At 40.5% G+C, this 24162-nt stretch overlaps 1 protein-coding gene across 5 annotated transcripts in view; it reads right to left on the minus strand.

Annotated features, from left to right (window-relative positions):
* Positions 1 to 24162, minus strand: part of SEMA5B (semaphorin 5B) — a 251596-nt gene that overhangs the window by 76698 nt on the left and 150736 nt on the right. For all 5 annotated transcript variants that reach the window (XM_085228315.1, XM_085228316.1, XM_085228314.1 and 2 more), the window contains one exon: positions 1531 to 1593. In XM_085228315.1, coding sequence (XP_085084441.1) covers positions 1531 to 1593 — 63 coding nt within the window. The remainder of the gene's footprint in view (positions 1 to 1530; positions 1594 to 24162) is intronic.

Consider the following 24162-nt stretch of genomic DNA (forward strand, 5'->3'; position numbering starts at 1 on the left):
GTCCCTGCACCAACCAAACAGTTTCAAGCTCTGGATCACAACCAGCATAAACTCAGCTGTTTCAGGCCTCATCTTCAAGAAATATTTGGCAAAGTCTTTACAGTGTGCAGAGGCAGTAGCAGTAAAGATGCTCAGATCACTGCTTTCTTCCGGCATGACAGTAAAAATAATAAATTGAAATTATCCTAGAATTTGTTCAGTCAAGTGCATGCAGTCTCATAAGGTTTTTATCTGGGGAATGACAAAATAATTCTGGGTTATACATTCAAATTCTTCAGGAACAATGGAATACAATCTGAGTCTCAAAAACTTTTACAATGGGAAAAAGAGCAAAACCCTTTCGTAAGAATATACATTTTAAAGTACAAAGACCAAAAATTCCTTCTGTCTTGAGTTTTGGAGTTTTTAATTCTGTCTTCTTTCAGTGTTTTCCTAACATAACCTATTTCTTTTCCATGGTGTTTTCCTACATAATGTAGACCTTATACAAAACTCAGAAAGACATTCTGGGATAAACATACTCCTTTTTTCCACAATTACATGAACCTCTTTGTTGCCCATCTTGCACAATTCAAGCCAGTATTTTCATGTATATACAGGCTAATACACTAATCACATTAAGTTTCTTATTTAAAAAAAAAAAAATGCAGACAATGAAAGATCATATAATCCTGCATTTGAACAACTGAACTGGACTTGGCAGAACTCCATATTTTGGGCAAGCTACACAATTGCCCTCTGCTTGACTGTCCAAGTCTATAGCAAAGATGATGATGCTTATACTCTCATTCTTTGTCCAGCTCATTTGATTTGGACATAAAGCTCTTTATGGTGTCATATTCATGACAACAGGACATTCTCAGTTGAGGCCTGAACAGTATCAACAGCAGATTTAAAAAATCACCGTATTTTCTCCTTTTATATACATAGTTTTGTCTTAGTTTCTCAGAAATGTGATAGAAGACTTGGTCAGAAATGCCTGCAAACTCCACATTTTGTGTGGTATGGGCAAAATTCTAGCTTTGAGCCACAATTTAGCAGACAGCACCAGCATCCTAAAGAGTTCTGTGATATTCCACATGAAGTGAACCGCAGTGTTGAAGCAGATTCAATTCTCACTTTCAAGTGAATTGTACAAAGGTGAGTTCTAATAGCAAACAAATATCCAATACAGATCCATGTGGCCAAATGTCAGCAGCTCACTGCTGAGTACTGAAACTAAGCCAGTCTGATCAGGCTCAGACCCTTTTCAAGATATTACCCTGGACTTGCCCCCATTCTTCTCCTTGATATGTCATAAATTGTGTCCTCTCCAGAAGTGAAGTTACCTTTACATTTCATGTAGAGCAAGTCTAATAACTTGGATAAGGGGCCTTTGAAATGGTTGCTCTATGGTGCTAATGCACTTGGGGTGCTAAGTATTGAAGATTTACAAACTCATGCTGGTGTCAGATGCTTCCTGTGTGGATTTCTAATGGAATAATATAAATAAATTTACTCGCACTATCTCTGTAGCAAAGCAAAACTTACCTCTGTTTTCCCTTTACTTTGACAGGACCTCCTGGTGTCTTCATCTGAACCCCATGCTGTTGCCTGAGAAACCAAAATGCACAGGTCACACGACATTGCCACAAACCACCAAATCTGGAGACTCCCAGCACAAAAGCAAGTATCTCCAGCTAATTTATACAGCCCATTTTATAAGCAGTGTGATGACAGTAAACATGCATCTCACTCCCACTGTGCTCACTGTGCACACAAATGACAAAAAGATGAAATGTCCAGAAGTAGAAGCAACTGGAATGTTAACAGGGGTAAGGCTTTGATTTACATGTAAATACAACTTCTGACTACCATTCAACTGGAAGGTCCAAGAGTCAAGTCCCATAAGCTCTCACCCCTTCTCAAAACATCTAAGACCTAACACCAGCTTTCATCACCAAAATGAAAACTTTCTCTATGGCAAAACCAAGTAGTCCTGTACAGATATGGTGGACTCCTTAAATTTACCTTCAAGATATCACCTTTGAAGTAATCCTGCAGTGAAGTAAGCTGGATCAAATGAGAATTGAGAGCTGATGGACAAAACCCAGAGAGACAAGAAGCGAGGAAAAGTTGGATAGTGATTTGTGGTGCCATAGAAGTGTAGTCAGATCCTGATGTGGAGTAAACTGCTGAGGGCACTACTGACTGGGGACTGCAAGACCTCAACCATGAGCTGGTGGGATTCCCTGGCCAACCTTGACTAACACCTTCACAAGGAAAGTCCAGCAAAGGTGTGTCAGAACTTTCAGATTTAAAGAAATTCAGAAATAGATGCAATCATTCTATGCCCTCTACAACTTTCATATCTTCAGTATTTTTTAAAAATTGTCCTAACAAATTCAAGCAGCTATTGTTAGCTGGAGGTGAAAATACATATAAGCGTCTGTACTATACATAATACATTATTCTGCATACAAAAAATATAGCTCTGTTTCATAGGAAGAGGCCATGCTTTCAAAGTTCAGATACAGATCTGAAGCTCCTCTAAAAGAGTCAGGACTTCTTCTTTCCCCCCAACACCCTCCAATCCATTACCAACATAGTAAATAGCTTCAAAGTTTGGCCCAGATCTGAACTCTTCTTGAACTTTCTCACTATAGCCAAGATTTATTTATTTATTTTTAATACTGGGCTTCCTTAGAAATTGTCCCCTTGACACACGATTAATCCTACTTTTTACAGGAGAAATACAAGAGAGTACTTAAGAATGAATCAACTCCAAAAACTCGGTTCCACGAAGACATTTGTTCATAACCACAAGAAATACTACCACCCAGGAAATGCATTCACATACAACATTTGGAAAAGGGATACTCGTTCCACTTTCCAAAAAATGGTGTCTTGTTCATTAGCTGAGCATCCCATTCCATTTGGCTTGGGGTAATACCATGCAAAGATCTGATGGGAGAAGAGTAGAGATTTTTCTCCGGGAGTCTCTTGGGAAATATCTCCCAAGCACTGCAGTCCAACTGGCTCTGAAGGCCAAAAGCTTACGCCTGAAAAGTGTTTTTGTCAGAACTGAAATAAGTTCTTACTGAAAAGGATCATTTGGTCATATCCTGAGAGAGGATATGTCATCAGATGGGAAAGCTCACTTTGATAAGCCATGACAGAAGAGCAAGGAATTTTGACTGGTGACTGCCAGGAACCTTTGACATCTGTGAAACAACTGCACATTGGCGTTTTGATCTCTGGTCCCAATTCTGGCTCGTGTTCTCCTCTATCCACTGTGGTTTTGGATCTCAGATCAATTTTTCAGGAGCTTAATATACAAAACAATTCCAGAAAAGAGATACCATATTAGGTGACTTCTCTTTCCATTTCAAAAACAGGGACAGAGCACTCACCATTATACAGCTCATTTTTAACTTGGCAGTGCTTGACAGGGCAAAATGAAAACAAAAATTGTTGGTTACTACAGAAATCAATGCTGCTTCTCTGCAAATACTCTGGGTCTTCTGGAACTGTAGTAAAGCTACAGAGACGAATCTGGCCTCCTAGGGGACACTTTGCTCTTCTTGCCAGACACCTGCACGCAGAGCTCTGAGGCACATTGTAAACATTGCTCATGTCAGAGCACTGATCCCCTCCAGCTATGTTTTTGGTGCCAAAACATTTTATTTTATTAGGCAACAGTGCCCTTCAGCCTTCTGAAGCACCACCTTGATGAGTCTTAGTGATAACAGAAGTTCTTGGTGATAGCCCAAATTATGGGAACATGTTGTTTGTGACTGCACCATTAGTCAGGGTGCACTTCATTAGAGCTAGGAAGATAATTAAGCAATATGGCAATTCAGAGCATATTTTACAAATCTCACACATCTTTGGTGGGGCAGGGAGAAACTAGTTGAGGGCTCAGTGACTTCAGTGACCTCTAGTGACTCAAAGAAAATATGTATGATCCCGCAAAGCAGAACATCATGTCAATAATAAAAATATAATTGCAAGGCCAAGCAGCAAATATGTGTTTAAATAATTGTACTTCAGGGTATGAACGTGCACCAGCCAGCTGACCTAATGCCTAGACAAATCCTTCTGCCAGACTGCCCACACAACTGTAGCCATGGCCTTTGGATTGGACCTGGTGAGAGGACCTGCGCAGACTCCTTCACATAAGCTTTCTAGCCTGGCTTGGTTTCTTTATTTGATTGATCAGATGCCTTTTCAGATCAGAATATGTCATCTCTGTCATCCTGAGCTTTTCTGTGCAAACTCCCAGTGTAATGCTGGTGTTTTGCTTCCTGCATCTCACTCATTTGTTCAACCCTCTCCTTTGCAAATTACATTTACTTCCTCTCCCTGAGATTCATTTTGCCTCTAAATTAAACTACATTCTGGTCATTTACCAGAGATACCTTCAGAAAGATATCTCATCTGGAGTACACCTGTGTGCACCTAGTGATGCAGATACCTGCTTACACTCGCACATGACCAAGTGCTCTAAGGGATGCTTTGTTCCTTTCCCTTCTTACCTAACCTTAATGCTTCTCAGTAGCCAGCTTTTTGCACACTGACTTCACTGCCTTCCCCTCCTTTCCTCATCTTCCTCAATAAACCAAATGAACACTATTTCTTCTTGCTGATGAAAGCTGCCTCTGTACGGCTGATGTACAAGATGTAACCACTGTGCACCTTTGGTCACCCAGCTGTGTCATTATCCTGAATTTATGATTCATTTTCTCATGGCCTGGGCCATTTAAATTTCCCAGCTACAGAAATGTTATCTGGAATTATTTTTGTACCTCCTGCCCATCCAAAGCAGTAGAGTGGAAAACTCTGGACACATTCAGCAAAAAATAAAATTCACAGCATAGGTCATGGAAAACAGAGCCTAGATGAATACATGACAAAGCTGGCAGCAAGACTACATACAAGTGCAGGTTAGTATGCACTTTCTCCTAGCTGCTTCCTGCCTGTCTCATGCTTAAGCAACCAAGTGAACACATTCTTCCAAAAGAAATGCAGCTTCTTACAGTGCTCCCAGCTACTTTGAGGACCTCATTTACAATCACAGGGCCCAAGTGCAGAATGGAAGAACACTGGATTCACATGACATGTGAATGAAACAACCAGCTCAGGGCTGCAGCTGTTGTGTAAGACAAGAGCAATGTAAACCCTGAGCAGGACTGCCCAGCCATCTGTGCACATAGCAACTTTGTCCCTGAACTGAAAATGTAATTAATGTGCCTTCCATTCAGTATAGTTGCATGGACTTGAGCTCTATGCAGGCTGATTTTCCAAAAAAGGAGAGTGAAGGAGAGTCACATTACCACGTGTATATGGTCTAACACTGGCCAGTAAGAAAATTAACAGAAATGGGCAACAGTGGCTAAAGCTCAGTGCATATCTAAGCATTCAAATGCCACAGTGAAGCAAAGAAAGAAAGAGTTAATGTCTCTTCTAATTATAAGCATCACAGTTTGCTCCCAGTTCAGACTGAAGATCAACAGTAATCTAGAAATTCTAGCTCATCATGTGCTGTCAAATCAGTTATTCAGCACACACTGCTGAGAGAAGCTTTCTAGATACATTTATTTAATTACCTGCATATCCCAGTGTTGGCATCCAAAGTACCTGTCTGTCATTAGCAAATCCTGTTATCAATAGTTATGTGCATTCTCAAATGCTGATGTGAAAATCTCCTTGACTTCTATGGACCAGCTTTTATGTTCAGGCCAGCAATTTATAATTATTTAAAGCACCACATATGAATTTAATAGATTAAGCATACACTAATCCCTGCACTGTACTTGCACAAGACAGATTGCTAGGTTATTTCTTGTGTAAAAGCAGCTCCAGATCTCTGCTTTAAAACTAGAAACTGAAGTCTGGATTAGAATAGGTTACTTCTATATTTACTGGGCAAATTAAACCCATTCTTAATTTCTAAACTCCCTTAATACAAACCTATCCATCTGTTATCAACCTCACTTCCACTAAGTAAGTGTTCTGTACAAGCTTCTGGCAGCCTTGCATGCCTGAGGTCAGACCCAGAATCATGCTATTCTCTCCTATTACTGGGGGAAAAAAGTGTAATACAAACATACACATTGTGTATGCTTGGAAGGAGATGAACAAACAAGTACAGGATTACTGCAGAAAAGCAGGAGCTGTGAGAAGCCTAGCATTTTTTACAAGGTGGTGAGTTCCTCAGGTTCCTGCTAGCATCAGCAAATGCCAAAGTCCCAGCTGCAGCCTACGGGGACTGCAGGCAGCAGGAGCTCCCATTTCTATCATCCCCCTGCAGCGCACACAGGAGGCTCTTCAATCTGCCTGAGGAGCAAGAGGTGATTTCAGCTCTCTGCTTGTGCTGTGCAGGGCACCGTGGGCAGAGCCTGCTAGTCACATCACTCTTTGCTGAGCTATCCATGAAGGAGAAGGGTAAGAGGTGCTGTGAGATGACAGTTATTGCGTACTGGAGATCAGAGCTGGCAGAACCATTTCTTTCTCCTTGTATTTATTTCCATCTTTCTTTCCAGTAACTGTACAAGGCACTACTATGTTCACAGAAATGTACCTCTGGAAAAAAAAGAAAATAATAAAAAAAAAGGAAAAAATAAAAACAACCTTGCTTCAAAAGCAGCTCCTGTAGTCCTTATACTCTACTAGCCTTCAGTTCCTGAGTTTCTCATTTCCATTTAGAAATTGTTTTTGACCAGATCATCCCATAGCAAGATGTGGAAACTTCTCCAAATCTGGAGAGAGAGGATCATGGAGGGACCATGTTTCTACGCTGCATTTAATATTGCCAAATTCAGTGGATGTAAAGCACATATTTAATTACATATCCTACTTGATCAGTTTAATTAATCACATACTTAAGAACTTTGCTAAATTAGGATTCAGGCTGAGTTCTTTAGGCTGTGGCCACTCCAGGACCACTTTATTGCCCTACTTGTTGCTAACCTCATCCTTTTCATCTATACTGATGAACACACACTATACCTCTAAAATACAACCCACAGATTTCTTGTTGATAATGACAAAAGCATTTAGTAAGTTTATTTCTATGTTTCTATGTACCTTGCAATCTCCACACAGGACAGTGCCAGTGTAAATCTGCCCTTTCCCAGGCAAATTCTACAGCATTTAAAAGAAACTGCTAAGAATTAGATCTTCTAGCACCAAGAAGAAAACATTCTCTGGAAAACAGTTCTAACGACTGTGTCCAGAAAATCCATGAAAAGGCTCTTGTTTAACTGAGGTTTCTATGAAGAATATTGCAAACATATTTCCATCATCCTATTTACTTCTGTCCTATTAAACCTCTAGAACTTCCCCATAAAGACTTGCTGCCTTAGTCTACAAGTGGACAGCTAAACTCCTTTTTGAAGCATTGTCTTTTGTCTCTCAAGGACAAGGCACATTTACAGTGCTCTACAAACAATAACTTGCTGAAATCCAACTTCTTAATAACGGAGCACAGGAGCTTGATACCCTGGAGACCCCTTCTGAAGTTCCAACACAGGTAATTTATTAAAACTGTGATAAACATGTCTGAGAAACAAATAGCTAATACCAAAAGGACATAATGGCAAGCGTCACTAAGTAGTTCTGCACTATGCACATTGCAAGGCACTGCTGTGTGCTGTGACAGGTGTGAGGGATGATCGCAGGATTCGGTCAATTTATTTGGAGGGGGGGGGGAAGAATGTGGATGAAGGGAATTGTTTTGTGTTTTATCAAATTATTAATTGATTTTCCTTAAGTGATCTGAGAGCCTTCGGGATGCAGTAAAACTCAAGCTGTAAGTTTCATGTAAACAAAGTGCCCGTCATGCACGCTGACAAGCAGGCCTGGCTGCATGTGCTGCTGGAGGGCTGGGCTGGCCTCGAAATGGCACACTCACAAGATGGAGGCTGGCAAACATGCACAAGCATGTACAAGCAGTTCCAGTTTTGGTCACTTTAATCTCTGAATTGGATCTCTTCTCTATAAGCAAAAGCTAGCCTCTTGCTATCCTATCCCTGCACCTAAGGCCATGGAGAGGGAACACTGTCAGTTGCTTTGAGCTCTTGAATGGCTAACGCTACCAATTTCCCTCTCCCAGCTTCACAATCCTTTCTTATTCACTTGTGTTACAGGAGCACGTAGAGGCATGGACTGAGATGGTGACCTTATATTTCTAGGCAATATACAGGCATGCTGTGGGAAAGAATTTCTATCTGACAGCACTTACAAGCTAAACAGACAACACAGGCACATGGGAGGAGGGGAAAATCACAAGCACAGAGGTCAGCTGGCTAGGAAAAGCCACTGAGCTTGTCAAAGGCAGAGTTGAGCACCAAACTTTGCTTTCTTAGGAACTAAAACTTCCCTGTGTAGCACAAAATGAGTTCTTGATAGCATTTTTTCACTAATATCACAGTGTGCACCCACTGAATCAGTGCTGTACAGACAGCGGGTGCAGAGATGAGCACCATGTCATGCATCCAGTCATCTTTTCTCTGACATCTCAGGGAAGGCCATAGTCTGACACACAAAACCAAAACTGATCTTTGGTGCCTCCAACTTCCGCTTGTACTGCAGGGGATTCCATTAAACAGTGTCAGGGCCATAAATTCAGCCTCCCCTCCCTCTGCAGCGTCAGGAAGGAATTTACAACTCTGGACTGTGCATTTCCTTATCTAGAAGGAGTATTGTATGAGGCTTAACAGATCATGGTTTCTACAGCTCACTCAGATGGAAAGCACTATACAAGTATTTATAATGAAAGAAAACTGCCTGAAGTTCCAGTAAACATTTCATACCAAGTACTAAAATGGAAATATATTTTGCAAGATAAACAACAAATACAGTCACATCCAGGTTTCAACCTGCTGTTTGCAGCCTTTTGTGAATATTAGTGTACAAAGGACAGCTTATAACAGAGCAGCCATCTCAACCCTGGGAAGGTACAGTCACATTCAAACTCATGTTTGAAGCAAGCGGATTGACTCCGGTGCTTTAAGCATAGTTTCAGCAACCCTAGTTTAAAACATTTGTAACTGAATGCTGAATCCCTCCCCAGAGGAGACTTTGAGATTTTTTTAGATTTGCCATCTACATTTGCAGTTTTCAGAGTAGTTGGTAAGTGCCTAAGCCTCCATCGAAGCTCAGGACTCCCTGTGTTAGCCTGTGTATAGCTACAGCATAATCTTGCCAAAATGTGTTATAAGCATAATGAGAGGCATTACGCAGCAGTGGACAACAGTGCACAAAAGTGGACAGGAGAGACAATGGAGCATGACCACACAACAGGGAAAGATTTGAGGTTTTTGTAACCATTTCATTTATCAAGGATGAGATTCTTCCTAGACACAAAGGGAACACTTGGGAGAAAGCAAGATGAGAAGACATGTAACCGAGGGGAGGAGAGACGCTGGCTTCATGAGCTAATTCAAAGTGAGGTTAGCCTCTTATAGGAAGTGATAAGCAGACCTGTGAAATGCCCGTTAATTTAATACAAACATTAAAACAGCACACCAAGGATACAGTCTAAAGAAAGGGGAATCAGCATAAGGTGCAAAGACACTGGTGACCTAGTGACACCAGTTGCTAACAGTGTGAGTTAAAAGATGCTACACCTAGACCAAAAGGCTCAAGGAAGCAAGGAATGATGCCCTGATTACAGGTTTTAGCAACAGATTAGATAGCAGTACTGTCCATAGCAGTAAAGAAAGAAGAAATACATGCTCTGCTGTGGCTGTGTGCTGAGCTTATGCTGACAACTACATATTTATGTAACAATGTTAGATGAACATGCCAAGATCTTATCAAGAAAGATACAGCTATGGAGAACAGAGATAAAAATGGCACTGGATTTCTGTTTCCACTATCTATCTAGTTGTTTATATTTTATCATTCCATGTAAAGAAAAATGTCAGTCTGTGGCAATGATTTCATTTTGCTGATGATCTACTTCACATTGCTTGAAGGTGCTTAACATGGCAGTGATGTATTGCAAGTACAGCATGGGAATACTCACCTTCTCTTTTGAAAACTTAATCCATTGGATATTACTTTTACCTTTAAGCATGCAAAATTATGGATAGGGTCAAATGCAAGCAGACAGTCTTAATTAATTGGGACATTTGGCATGGAAAGTGGAAAAAAAGACCTAAAAGCTCTCATCTGTGGCCAGTCTAAAATGAATGACAACACTCAGAACTGGAGAGCAGCACAGAGGATGTTAGGGAAGGATGGCTTACATTGTTTCCTATTACTGGAGATCAAAAGCATACAGAAACTGAGACAAGACTTTTAGTATACTGAGTAATTAACATTCACAGTGGAATTTGGTTTCTTGCTATGTCACATTCAGTTTATCACTTATGACAACAAACATTTACTAAATATACTGGAGAATACGAAGACATAAGATTACAAGATAAATCAATAAAATAACTAAATAAAGAAGTTAACAATATACTCAGACAAAAACATTTAAAGGAAAATTCCACCACAGACAAGCACAAGTCAGGAGTATATATACAGCCAATGCACATGCAGGTGTGGTTGGACTGGCCAGGTGGGCACTACACAGCACTCCTTCTTACATCTCCAGCACTATTCTGTAAATAGGCTTTTCTATTTTTTCTATTTTTTTTCCTTTCAGTAGCCACCAACAAGGTAGAAGATATTTCTAAGAAACCAGCAAACGAACAGAGTCACAGCAATGGTCGCCCTCGGTAAAATGAAGGCAATTCTTCCTTTGAGGCCCCTCTACTGCCAAAAGATGTCCATCCCCACCCCTTTATGTTCTTTGGCAGAGTCGCCATTCAGAACTAAATCCCTCCTTCCTTTTTGTGGGCTCCACTGATGGATGTGACAAGACTTCTAAGCAGACCCCTCTTAATGTTTTGCACAATGATTTCTGGAATACAGGGTTCAAAAACCCTTCCAATGGACCAGCCCATATTCAGTACAAAATCAATTTACCATGGCTATAGCCTTCTTTGTGCTTCTCCATCAAGCAAGGCAATCTTATTCTCCTTCATTTTTCTGCTCTGGATTTCCTTACCATTGTGTCTCTTTGAGGCTCACTGCTATGTAGAGATGTTAAGGGTTCTCCAATACACAAGCTCTTATTTTTTTCTGCTTCTGAGACAGACTGGACAAATCCTGTACAGTCAACAAAGTGCATTTTCATACATCCACATTAAGAGTTCAACTATGAGAGGTAATCTCCCTATATATGCTTCTAATAAAAAACATAATCATTTAAAGCAGAAATGAAACCTATCTGCATTATCAGCTTTCTCAAATAAGTTGGGAAGTCTTGCATTCTTTATTCCTCTCCAGGTTACTGAACATCTTGTCACTGAATATACTTGTTCAGCATTTACTCCTCAGCTTTGAGTAGGAGAAAAATAAGTTTGAGGAAATGACCCAGCTGGATCTGATTTTCCCCAGAATTATGCTGAGATTCAGGAATCAAAATCAGCACACTGTGCAGTATTTAAGAGACTAATGAAGAACTAAGGAATACCATTTTCACTGTTCTGTGCCTCTGGATTTTCTTTAGATAATCACATCTATTGCATTAGGGGAGGTCTAATACTCTTTCACATAACAAACATTGCAATATATTCTCATTAAAATCGTATAAGAGGTTGAGCACAGGTTGAGTCCTGTCTTGGCCTGAAAAAAGGGGGCAGTGTGCAATTAAACAAATAAAATGTGCATGTGATTCAGCTTATCCTATCAACATTCTTTTCTGGTTGTGCACTTAAGCTTGCTGTAGTGCAACCGAAAGTGGGAGAAAAAAAGGCACTGGAAATCTTTAATTAAGTGAAAGATGCATTAAGACCAAAGGAAAGTGTTGTGATTACTTTAATTAGCCAGGGCCAGTTTCATGCAAGCCAGAGAGACTGGGACAGTTTTGCAAGGTACAGAGAAAAGAGGTCCCACCTGAGCCTGAGTCGCGCGAGGATCAGAAGAGAAAACAAACTTTCCATCCTGCTCTTCTCTATTTCAAACAATAGATTCTGAACTTCAAGAATATGGAGAAAACAAATTCTAAATCCTCAGCTAAAAAAAATATAGAGGGAGTGTTTGTACTTTATTCAATTCAGCAGACATATCTGAATTTCCATTTCTTCTGCATATCTGGAGAAAGGATCTACACTACTGCTCCTAGATGGCAGGATATTGACATGCACACTGGTAGCACACAGAAAACTCAACTGCACTCCCTAAGCATTTCTGCTTGTGGTTAACTGGCAATCCTTGCCCTACTGAGCCTCAACCCTCAGGTAAGTGTGAAAGACATCAGGCAGCTGCAAAAACCAGGCAGAAAGAACAGAAGAAAGCAGTGAGATGACCGATACTTGCAGTCAGGGATCATACAAGGTACACAGGCAAGTGTGGTGTGAACTTTCCAGCAAAGGTTTTGACAACACACTTAGATTTTGACCTTTTGACTTTCTGGCTTCTGTGAGGTTTGGTGCTCACAATCACAGCCTGTCAGAAAATATCACTTTTGATAAATCAGTAATAACCAAGAATAAGTAGGAGCCTTTCAGACATTGCCAGACTGGGCTGGGAGAGGAAGCCAGTGATGAAAAGTCCCCCATGCTTCACAAAACAGATTTCAGTATCTTTTTTATTGTTCTCCATCTACACTGTGCATTACAAACCTGCTTTCCTCCACCAGGTGCCTAATGCTCTTGATAAGCTAATTACAGCCTTCTGCTTATTTCATGTCAAGCTTAACTCCCAGTCTGAGCCTAGCCTGCAGTTCTGGCATGTTTTTTCCTTAATCTAAGACCATCTGTGCTCTATCAGCACAGAACACTTAAGTACAAAGAAAGTGAAGAACCAACAGTGTTGAATTCCCCACACATTTCTCCCAACTCCTCTACTACTCAGCAATTCCAATTAATTTTGAAGCCAAAATCCATCCAATCCTAAATACACTGGAAGGCTCCAAGCAAGCTACAGTAATCTATAACTTTACCTCCATGAGATGTAGCAATCCTTTCAGTGATCAATGGGGAAATGGCAAGTCTGACAGGACCTGAAACTCTGTTTTTGTTTACATCTACATCAAAAGCTTCACATTCCAAATACCATTGTATCACTAATAGTACATGCAGCACTTGAATTCCACACTTCATCAATATAAAATCAAATACTTCTCTAGGAAACCAATTTGAATAAAAGCTATGGGATTGATTTATCAAGAGTCTAGAAGATAATTCCCAAGTTTCATCTATTGCCGTAGAATGGGAGCACAGAACGTAGGGATGATGGCTCTCCACCCCTCTCCCATCCCACCATTAAAATTCTAGGTATTTCTAGCCCCTTCCACACTGGGCTAAAAGCAGTTCCCACCTGCTGCTCCTGTAAGTGGCCAGAGCACAACTGCTGTGTGTAGCATCAATCTACCTAGCCTCCTCCAACGGCTTGGGAACAGATGCCTTCAGATTCCCTGCTTGGTCTGTCACAGTTTGCCTTGCTTTTGCCTCCTCTTCTCCAACACCAGACGTCAGCACCTGATGCTGTAGTGAGCTCTGCCAAGCTTCATCTCAACAAGGAATTTACTTGCTCCTTCTCCTGCAAAGAAGACTCTTGATGCAGTGTATTTTATCCCTCCCTCCCAGCTCCTCCACTCTGCTCTCCAGTTTGCACTCTCCTGCCAAACCAGGATTTATTTCCAATTTTCTTCACTTCAAGCCTTGCCGTCACGTTCCCTCTGCCACCTGTCTTTCCTTTCTTCACTTCTACCACGTCTGTATCTGACCTCTACCAAGGTCAAGCATTCTACAAATGAGCCTTGAGAATATAATTATGTTTATAATTAAGTTGAGGAATACCAAATGATTCCCCAACAGGTATAATGCAGCATACTTCTTTGTACCTGTTCTGTCAGACTCCTTTTTGGTAGTTTTCAATGTTTTTACATTTACGTGTTTTGAAAAAAAGGTTTTTTTTGCCTTGATCTTAAATCTTGAGCAACTGATTTCATAGCAAAAGCTACTAAATTTGTAACAATTACATTAGCCACAGACATTTTTTTCTCCTGTCACTGTGTTTACCACTAGTATATTCATGAACCATTGATCATTCTTTTCTGTCCCATGCATCAAAACCATCTCTTCTTAGGCAACTGCAGTTTATCTCTTAATACTCCCAAGCTAATTTCAGAACTTTTTTTGTCATTCAGAAGAAAGCTTCTATCTTTTCTCTTTGAGCTACTCTGGAGCCTATTCAAATGGCTGCAGCCCTATTATTCCTTCGTCTTTACTTACAAGGAAATAAAACATTCAAAAACTGAAAGCCATGCCTCGTCTTCTCTCTGAAATGGTTAACTAATAATTAAAGTAATGTACTGAACTTGATCCAATTTTCTGTCAAAAGTATTTCAAATGGAAAAATATCTTTACTAATCCCCCTCCTCCCTGTTCTTTCCAAGCTGATCTCTTATTTTAAAACAAGTTTATAGAATTGTTTATATTTTAAGTATTTTTATCTGAAGGGGTAAGTTCCACAGCCCAACAATTCAATTTTTTACATTAAAAGAGTTTCCTTTAAGAAGTTTACAAAAATATAGTGAAAAATTTGTGGAGACACTCTTAAGTTGGATAATTTCTTATACTGAAAGCAAAGGTGAAGATAACAGCTGCTTAATATTACACATACCATGACACAGAATATAACAACTTTTCAGACTCACAATCAAGACAAATTCACTACATTTGCATATGCATATCACTGTGCATAATACTTAGGTGTTAAACAAAAAGCTGTGTATTTCAAAGAACTTTAAGAGGACAAGCATCATCATTTCTGCTTCAGGTGTGGAGAAAGAAAAACACAGACAGGAGGTGGCTGGAAACCACCTCACCTCACCATAGCTGTCCAAAAGTGAGTTGTTTAGTCTATGCTATCTAGATTCTCCTTATAGTGAGTGGACAGAAATGCTCAATTTTTCTGCAGATCTCCTTCCATTGACTCCCCATGCTTGGTCTCCCCTGTTTCAGAAAAAAATAGTCTCCACTTGGTCAAGCTACCAATAAAAACATACCGGATAGATATAATTACAGGGTGGTAACTTTTAGATGAAGTATTTCAGTGGCAGTAGAATACTTGACAGTATGTTGTTCCTGTGGACCATTCAAGCTGTGGTGGCACTCAGCTACTCTCTCGTACCCCACAGCCAGATTTCCTCACCTCCCCCCCCCCTCTTTTTTGGCACAACTTAACTTTTCTGTCTCACTGACAACACATTAGCAGCCAAATCACAGCAACTACTGCCTGACAGAATACCAGAATGGCTGAGGTGGGAAGGCAACTCTGAGCCTATCTGGCCCAAGCCTGCTCAAAGCAGGGCCACCAAGAGCAGGTTACACAGGCCAGTGTCCAAGCGGCTTTTGAAGCATGTGAACTTTCACTTTCCAATGTGTTGGGAGGACTTTGGCACAGTCAAGTTGGTGCCTGCTTACTCATCTGTTCTCTTAGCACATGGGTGGTGCTTCCTTGAGCTCAGCCCAGGGAAGGCAGGTGAAGCCTTCAAGGCTAAAGTTCTCTGAGGTCGTCAAAGGGCTGAGGGAAGCTGTACTGCACCAGACTTGACTTGCATCTTGTAGGAGTGATGAGCAAACCATTCCTGTCTCTGCTCCCCAGCTCTGGTTTTATGGTAACAGCTGCGCAGTCCATGTAAGTGACTCCACTGCATAGCTCCAGGCTCCAATAATCCCCACTACATTACTCATTCAAAACCATTAACGTTTAAAAGAAGCTGTAAAACAGACATCAGCTAAACTGTTACTAACAGAGAAAGTGGGATTATTTATCCAGGAGAAAAAAAAAACACATGCACTGACATGAAATGTATTTACCATAAAATAATTCTTTTTTTTTCCTTAGATGTCAATGGCTGGTTTTGAAGGAAACGTATGAGGTCATCCATGGGTCCTTTAAGAGAGGTGCAAATCAATAAATGGTGATTTTTTAACGCTCTCTTTATAAATGACTGGATGCTATCAGGGTCAAACTTAATCCTGTGCAGAGAGCCAGCTCAAGGGACATGAATCATTTAAATCTCTCTTAAGCTCTGCTTTGAGTATAAAATGTAGATATTTCCTTGCATTGTCTTGAAAAAATAAAAGGTAATGAAAAAATTGCTGTTTTGCAGTCTATGAGCCATGTGCAGCTCTACAAAGACGCAGAATTGGAGCTGACTGCGAGGTGCGAGTCAGCATGTGAAACTCAACAGATCTCTACTACCACATCCACTGCTCTTAGGCTGAGATTTCATTAAGGCATAGCCCACAGGAGCTGATTAGCCTGCAGGACCAGCCCCAGGGCTGGCTATATCATAGCAGTGGATGAAGACATGGACAGGGCAGGTACCAAAGAGCCACACAAACTCTTCGAGAGACTCCTGGGCACCAAAGGGAGAAGCAGCCCACAGTGGGGAGAAAAAAAAAAGGGAAAAAAAAGGGCAAATAGATGAGCTGAAATACATTTGGTAAAGACACAGAAGCAACACTGGTGGCAAGAAGTGAGAAGTCTGTAGTTTTGTTTGTTTGTTTGTTTTTCATTTTCCTTCTTTTACTTTTCTATATAAGGTATGATCAACGGTTCTGACTGTAAGTTGCAAGGAATAAGAACATTAGTCTTCATTTCTTACACATAAAATGCCTGACAGGGTTTTATCAAATAAAAAGCCCAATATGCCACTGTTATCAGTAAGTGACTTCAGCAGCTAATTAAATTCTCAGTTTCTGAATCCCGCATGTAATATTTGCTGACAAAGACCAAAACTCCTGCAATAACTTTGGCATTTAGGTGAGTTGAGGCAAGGAAGGAGGTAATGACAACTAACATAAATCCAGGTGACAACCCACAGCTGACAACCACATCACCTGCACCTTGTGAGCCTTCCCTGCCTCCAAACAAGCTGTTCAGCTCAACGCCAAGTATGAATGCAAACAGCTATATCTTCTGCAGCTCCTCTACATGCCATACAACCCCATTTGTACGACTCTCATGCATACATATACATGCATATGAGTACAAACATATGTAAATATATATATGTATGAGACCTTCCTAATGCCTAAATACTGACTTTAAAGAGCAATTATGTTGGCCACAACCAGGCAGTTCACTCTGAGCCAGTTTAGCAAATCTATTAATGCACATACTGAAATTATGCTCCCTCAGTGGAGCATGCAACATGTTCTTAACTTCGACAGTTCTCAGAGGAAAATAGGCATTTATTTAAAGCTAAACATGGGCTTAAAAGCTTTGCTGGATATAAACGGACTCCTGAGTTGTGTTCTCTCAGACAGAGGGGATGCTGTGTTCAAAAATCACTTGACATCACGGAGTGTGACAAGTGATAGTTTCCTCTGCTCACTGAATTTCATCTGCTGAGTAACACCGGGACAGAACCAGTCCCTGGTGGCTCATGTCAGAGCAGTCTAGAGATCATGGTTCTCTGCAGTGAGGAGCTAGAGAGGAGTGTCCTTGGAGGATGAAGCACAGCCCTCAGACATGGTCAACTCCTGGTTTTCATCACCCATCTCTCACTCCAGGTAGAAATTTCTTCCTAGATAGATCTGGGAAAGGAACACAACACCTGAAAACTGCAGTCTAGCTCTTGATCTGTCATTTTAAGGAGGGGTGTGTCTGGGGAGTAGATTTGTTTTGGGAATCTGAGACCGTAAGACTAAAAAAGCTGAATATGCCGGAAAGTTTGTTCAGCCAATATAAGCTTTATTACAGAATAGCTTTAAACCTCTAGGCTGAGAGTGAGAGGTTTTAGGTGCAGCTTTAGAAGGTGATTTATGAATAGATTTATATGTTAATCTGCTAATAAAAAATGTAGCATACTGATAAAATATGTGACAATCATAACTCAGCTATGAGCCACATATTAAAGACTGCATCTGCTCTGGTAGAGGTTTTGATTATGTTTTTAAATGAGGGAACTGTATTGGGCTAGAAATAAAGAAATGAATGTTTTATCTAGAAGTATGTACCCTATAATTCAAAGAAGTATCAGTGAATCTGCAAGAAACAAATAATAAACTGTTTTTTAAAGAAATGTCTTGTGGAAAGTGAAGTTTATTTCTGAACATCTCAAAATGGATCTCCTCTCAGGTGATACATCAAGCTACACAAAGTAGTCTCACTCTTTCCCAAAATTGCTTCCCAAACTGGATTTTAAATTGGATAATAATCTTGGCTCTTCAACTAGATTGAACAGATAAATACCTTCAGCAAACTGAGGCCTGCTTTTGAGCACTAACAGGTTTGCACTCTCATATCAACGCACGCTTTCCTCTTGATTTTTGAAAGGATATTTCAAAAAATGGAAACGCCTCTGACTCAAGGATGTGCTTGCAAGTAAATCTGAAATACATTTCCCTCTTTCTATTGACAAAATTTCCAATGCTTTACGAAGAAGCCCTAGAGTCCTTTTTCACAAGGGAACAAACAGTGCGTGGATACAAGGGCAGAGGAAGCAGCAGTGTGAATCAGGCCCTGCAAGCCCATCTGGACGGTGCCTACCCAAGATCTCCTGGGGATGTAGGATTTATCCATCATTTCTCATCATTTCTGATGAGTGCCAGGATTCTGTGAATGTGTTCTGAATCCTTTAAAATACCTAGTGAAGTATTTTCACCAGGAAAGATTACTCAAGAGACGATTTGTACTGTAAACTATATTTCTCACAGCTCCCTGTTGGTGTTGTTTATCATATTTTATTCAACTGCACAGAGAAACCCTAAGTAAAACCCTGCCACCTCTCCTCACACTTTTATACGCTTGCAGAACACTCATCAGCACAGTTTCTCATCAGCACACATAAATGTGGCACTACTGAGCCCTAAATAAGTAGAAAATAATGCATTTAATGGTTGGTTTGTTTGATTCAAAGTGCAAAATACAAAACCCATTCCATTTGTTGCTATGTGACATATTTAGGACTGAAAGGCAAGTTTTGTTATTACTAAACTACATGTTGTTGATGGGTACTGATGATTTACCAGTGATTATGCCACAGAGTTAAAGGTTCCCTGGGGAATAGCAGGGAGAGAAGTGTGACTTCAAGAGCAGCTATTCAGCTTGGGAGCCTCCTTTTCATAGCAGGGAGGTTTCTGCTTCTTAGAACGAGAGAAATAAAACTGGGGTAAATGCCCTGGATATATAGCTGCAGTTCATCTGCTACAGGACCATAAAGAAATATTTCATTCCTATTGTAAGTTGTTTGTCGTTTTATTATTATTTTTTTTAAATATCCATTGCAAAGCCCCATGATATCAACAGAATGAAGTCGACTTCAGTAAGCTTCAGATCAGACCTTCAGACCTACTGCTGCTTTGCCATGTTGCTAACTTTGAGCTTGGGTTTAAGCTTTGTGCTTTCAGTGGGACTGCCCTTGTGACTGGATACATGCAGGGCAGCACCCACAGGAATGATTGTGCTGTCAAATTAATTTGGAGATCTTTTTAACATCCTAATGGTTAGCAGTTGGGCCATCGATGTAGATGCTAACAGCTCTGCTGCTACAGAGCAGCACATAACCCTATGGTAACCCTCCCACATTCAGAGTTACTGCCATATGACATGTAAAATGCTCTCTTCTGGTCTTAGTCCTCACTCATGAGAATGAAAAATTAGATTGCTAATTAAAACATGCTTTAATCCTGAAATTCCAGTGTTGAGATTTTCAGATGAAATAAACTGACTTCCACTTAGTTTTCCAACAGGTGCACTTGTTGATTCTTCCATATTCTGTTGAAATATGGTTTATTTTTAAGAAAGGGACTGGGTAGTCATGAAGTATTTTCAATGCTATTAACCTTATTAAACATAATTTGTTGGCATACAAGCTTCACAGGGCTGGCCAGAAACTTTTTCGTTAAAGATCTCCCATTAAAAGAAATAATTTGAATGACAACATTATATGAAATCCTAACAGTTTCTATTAGAAGAGAGTCCAAAAGGGACCCTTGGGTCCAGATGAAAATTTTTAGATGCAGACTTAAAGGAAAAGAAAAAAATATGTCCCAAACAAAGTTAATCATTTGAGATGAGAGCAATGCCAATTCAAATCCTCTTTCTAGTTCCCTCAGAAAATAACCTGACTCAGAATATTTGTATCCCAAGTAAGCATGTGTCTACCTCCTTCTCTTTCAGATTTCAGAGATGTCAACAAGTCTTGTTTTTATCACAGTACAAAATACGTTGGCGTCTCCAAAAGTTTTTGGAAATGGAAAAGTCATTTCCCACTCGGTTCTATTGAGAGCTCTAGATCCCAGGTAAAATGGGAGGGATTGGGGGTAGGCACCTTGCTGAGATTTATGAATTGCCTGCCAAGCAGCCTGCTTTTAACACACACCAGAGAGTAGCATTCCTTGCTTAGAAGTCCTAATCAGCACTGTGCTTTTTAAGAAAGTTGTTCAAAGGATTATGTTTTTAAAATGACCCTTCCACCCACTCTATTAATTACAACACGCAAACTCCAGCTGAAAGCAGAATTTTCTATGGCCTCGCTGCAAAAGCTGCAGATTAGGAGCTAACCTTGTTTCAGGCCCATACATAAATTAAACAGCATATGCTCCAAGTGCACATCATTTTAAAAATGCATTCCATAAAACGTCTAATATTTACAGCTTATAAAGCATACAGAAGGGGAGTTGAAAGATGGCGATGAAACTTTACATGGATTTTGTTTAACAGAGTTGCTAAAAGATTAAGAGTGGCATCCATTTTAGAACTTTGTTTCTTTATTGCTGCAGGAATTGTATGCTATGTGCCAAACTCTCCAAACTTAACAGGTACTTTTTGGATACGCTGCCTGGGGCACGGTAAGATGCTGATTTTCAGAAATTCTCTAAAAAATGTATCTGAGTGTTGGCAAGAAAGGCTGAGACAAACAAAATCTCAAATGATCCCCAAAATACCTTGGCCCCAGTTTTCTTCTGGATGTTGACATTCAGCCAAACTTCCTTCTCACAAAAAAAAATAACTACCATCAAATTTTCTCCTGCAACTGACACTCGTTTGGTAAAAGGTTTCTCAGACACAGAATAGAATTTTTGAAACACATTTCAGAAACAAAGAGAGGAGGGAGAATCCCAGAAAATTGTTCTGCAGAGCACAAAATGAACTAGTTCTACTTCATTCCATCACCAGCTCCCAAGCAAAAGCTCAGTGCTACAGTTCTCTGCGATGCAACGTCAGCAGCACAAACAGAATATCCAAGTTGGGACCGAGCTTTGCCACACAGCAGAGTAACAGGGACAAAGCATTTGGTTCAGGAGAAGGAATCAAAAAGAAAGAGCTGGGAACTAAGAAAAGAAAAGAAACAATTCCTTCATGAAAATATAACATACGCCAAAAGCTGACATATCCTAAAATTTATCTCTCTTCTCCCCTACCCACTAATAACACTCGTTCTATAGGGTAATCTTTTTTACACAGCTCTTTTTCAGTAACTTGCCCACAGAATGCTAAATTTCACCTTTTGGGTAGAATCATAGAATGGCCTGGGTTGAAAAGGACCACAATGATCATCTAGTTTCAATCCCCCTGCTATGTGCATGGTCACCAACGACCAGACCAGGCTGCCCAGAGCCACATCTAGCCTGGCCTCGAATGCCTCCAGGGATGGGGCATCCACAGCCTCTCTGGGTAATTTGTTCCAGTACATCACCACCCTTTGAGTGAAAAACTGTTCCACTGCAGTTCCAAGACAATAACTTCCTACCCCAGCTCCAGGGAAAGGCTCCGTGGTACTGTAGAATATTCTTCTCTGTAGAGATCACAAAGCTACATTCTTATTAGTGGCAGTCCAATCTGGATTGAAAAGTAATTCCAGAACTTTAGCTTCTGAAACTAAAATGTATTTCCAGGAGTGGTGCTTTCACAAAAAGATCCTTGAACTTGATGGAGAGCTCTTGCTCATTTCATGGATTTTGCACTGGGTTTAAATGAAAGCTACCCACAGTCATTCAACAGGTTGAAGGAAAAAGCAGCCTTTTAAAGACTGGGAACTCAAAACCTTTCTAAAATCAGAGAGTAACTACACAGTTAACACTGGTCTTGCAATATACAATAGACATAAAGGAGATCATAATCCCCCCCAAAGAAGAATTTATTCCCATTGAAAAGCAATGAATAAAATAATATTGTGATGAAAAACTTTATAGCTTGCTTAATGGCAGGAAATATTCATTTTCTTGTTAAAGAAAAGATTTCTGTCAGGAAAAGCACGCATTAAGCAGAGCAAGCTAGTAAATCTACCCATTACAGAATGAGAGACAGAAGTACTGAATTTGCTATGTAAGCAGACACTGGCAAGGGGATTTTGCTCCAGCAAGATATTGTTGCCAGCCTTGCTGAAAAGCTGGTTGGGAGCCATCTACTTCATGGGAGTACTCTGGCCTCCTCTTTTTTGCAGGGCTGCTGCGGGGCTGCAATATGCCCTTGCCTTTTCCCCACAGAGATGGTAAAGCCTAGGGATACAGCAGGTTGCAGGAGAGCACTTGGTGGAAACTACCTTTAAACTTTACCCCATGTTGCTGCAGAGTACATCCCTCCTGCTGCCAGGCTTTGCCCCACAGCCAGCATCATCTGCTGTATATGGAGACATCCCACTCCATCCCACAGAAGTACAAGTGAGCAGATATCTGCCAACAAAATTCTGCACCTTGATTTAGCACCACTGAAGTCCCAAGAGCAGAAATACATCAGACCACAGCCTAAAGAAGAAACTCTACTCCCTGATCAAGTCTGACAAGATCCACGCTGTATTTTAGCTACAAACAAAGAGGAGATAAAAACCAACCCAAATTAGCATTGTGACTACTTCTTAAACTGTGTTCTTGCCCTCCATAGATCTCACTACAGATTCCTTGCATTTTTTGTCTTGCTTTCTGATCTGAACTTTAAAATGATACACGGCGAAGGGAAGGTGGGAGGGGGTGCTTCTAAGCTGCATCATGTGCTTTGTGGATGCGAGCCAAGCAGCTACTTAGGCAACCATTAGGTTGGGAAACAATCACTTCCATCATTCCCAACACGTGTGTCAACATAATTCCATGCTCTCTTTGTCATGCAAAAAGTCTTGGCAAAGTGACCGGATACACCCAGAAAGCAGGAGCAAACTAAGCTCATTATGTTAACCCGGAGGTCCCACAGCATCCTCCAGTGCCATAGAAGGAGACTTCCCATTTTTTGCTGGGTAGGAAAGGAAACTTGGTGCACTGAGAAGAGCTCAAGCCAAGCCTGGCTTCAGAAGTGCATAAAGGAAATTCACAGTAGATTTTCATGGAAAAGAATCCCGTATCTGACAAGCACAAGAGATTGCATGGTGCAGTGTGATCACAGGCATTGCAGAAGGTATAGCACCTCACGTAACTAGAGACTTCCCTCTCCTGTATGATCGCTGGAATCCTTCCAGCCATGCTAATACAGCTCTGCAAAGGGAAACTCCTGCCAAATGGGAGTATCAGCTTCTCTAACTCTTTATTATTGTCATTGGTAACTCTGGACTTTGTTTTCCATTTAAAGGAAGATTCAATGCATTTTACAACCATTAAACATCTTTTCTTCTCTCCATCTATACTTGTACCCCCTACTAACAGCAAAAGGCTTTTGCACAGAAGAAAGGCTGAAAATATTAGCCCAATGGCTTCTTTATAAAGCCATGCAGAGAAAGAAGACCTTTCCATCTGTCTGAAAAATGGTGAATACATCTTTGGTGCACTAACAACTGTAGAATATGGGAAATATTCCTTCCAGAACACAGGTATTCATTTAAAGATAAGCAGTTGGAGTTTTCATCAAAAAATTTTCCAGCATCTTTCAATTCCAGATTCAGTGCAGTGAGAGGAAAGTCCTAACGCTGCTGAGTATTAACAAATCCCTTCAAACTTCAGCTGCTTTGCCTCCACTCTGTCATGCTTAACATATATTTTGCAACACATTTTGCCTGCTGAATGCTTGCAAGTCCAGTTTTGGTTTTAGTAACACATTCAACAAAACACAGCTTCTCAGCAGTCCATGTTCAATGAGGGCCAACAAAAGCTAAAAATGGGGATAGACAAGAACAGTAAATGCTTTTCCTGTGTTGTTGACACCTCCTCTAATGAAAGCCAAGGATTTTATTCC

The sequence above is a fragment of the Meleagris gallopavo genome, chromosome 7 (genome assembly GCF_905368555.1).
Source record: "Meleagris gallopavo chromosome 7, MGAL_WU_HG_1.1, whole genome shotgun sequence".
NCBI classification, from domain to species: Eukaryota; Metazoa; Chordata; class Aves; order Galliformes; family Phasianidae; genus Meleagris; species Meleagris gallopavo.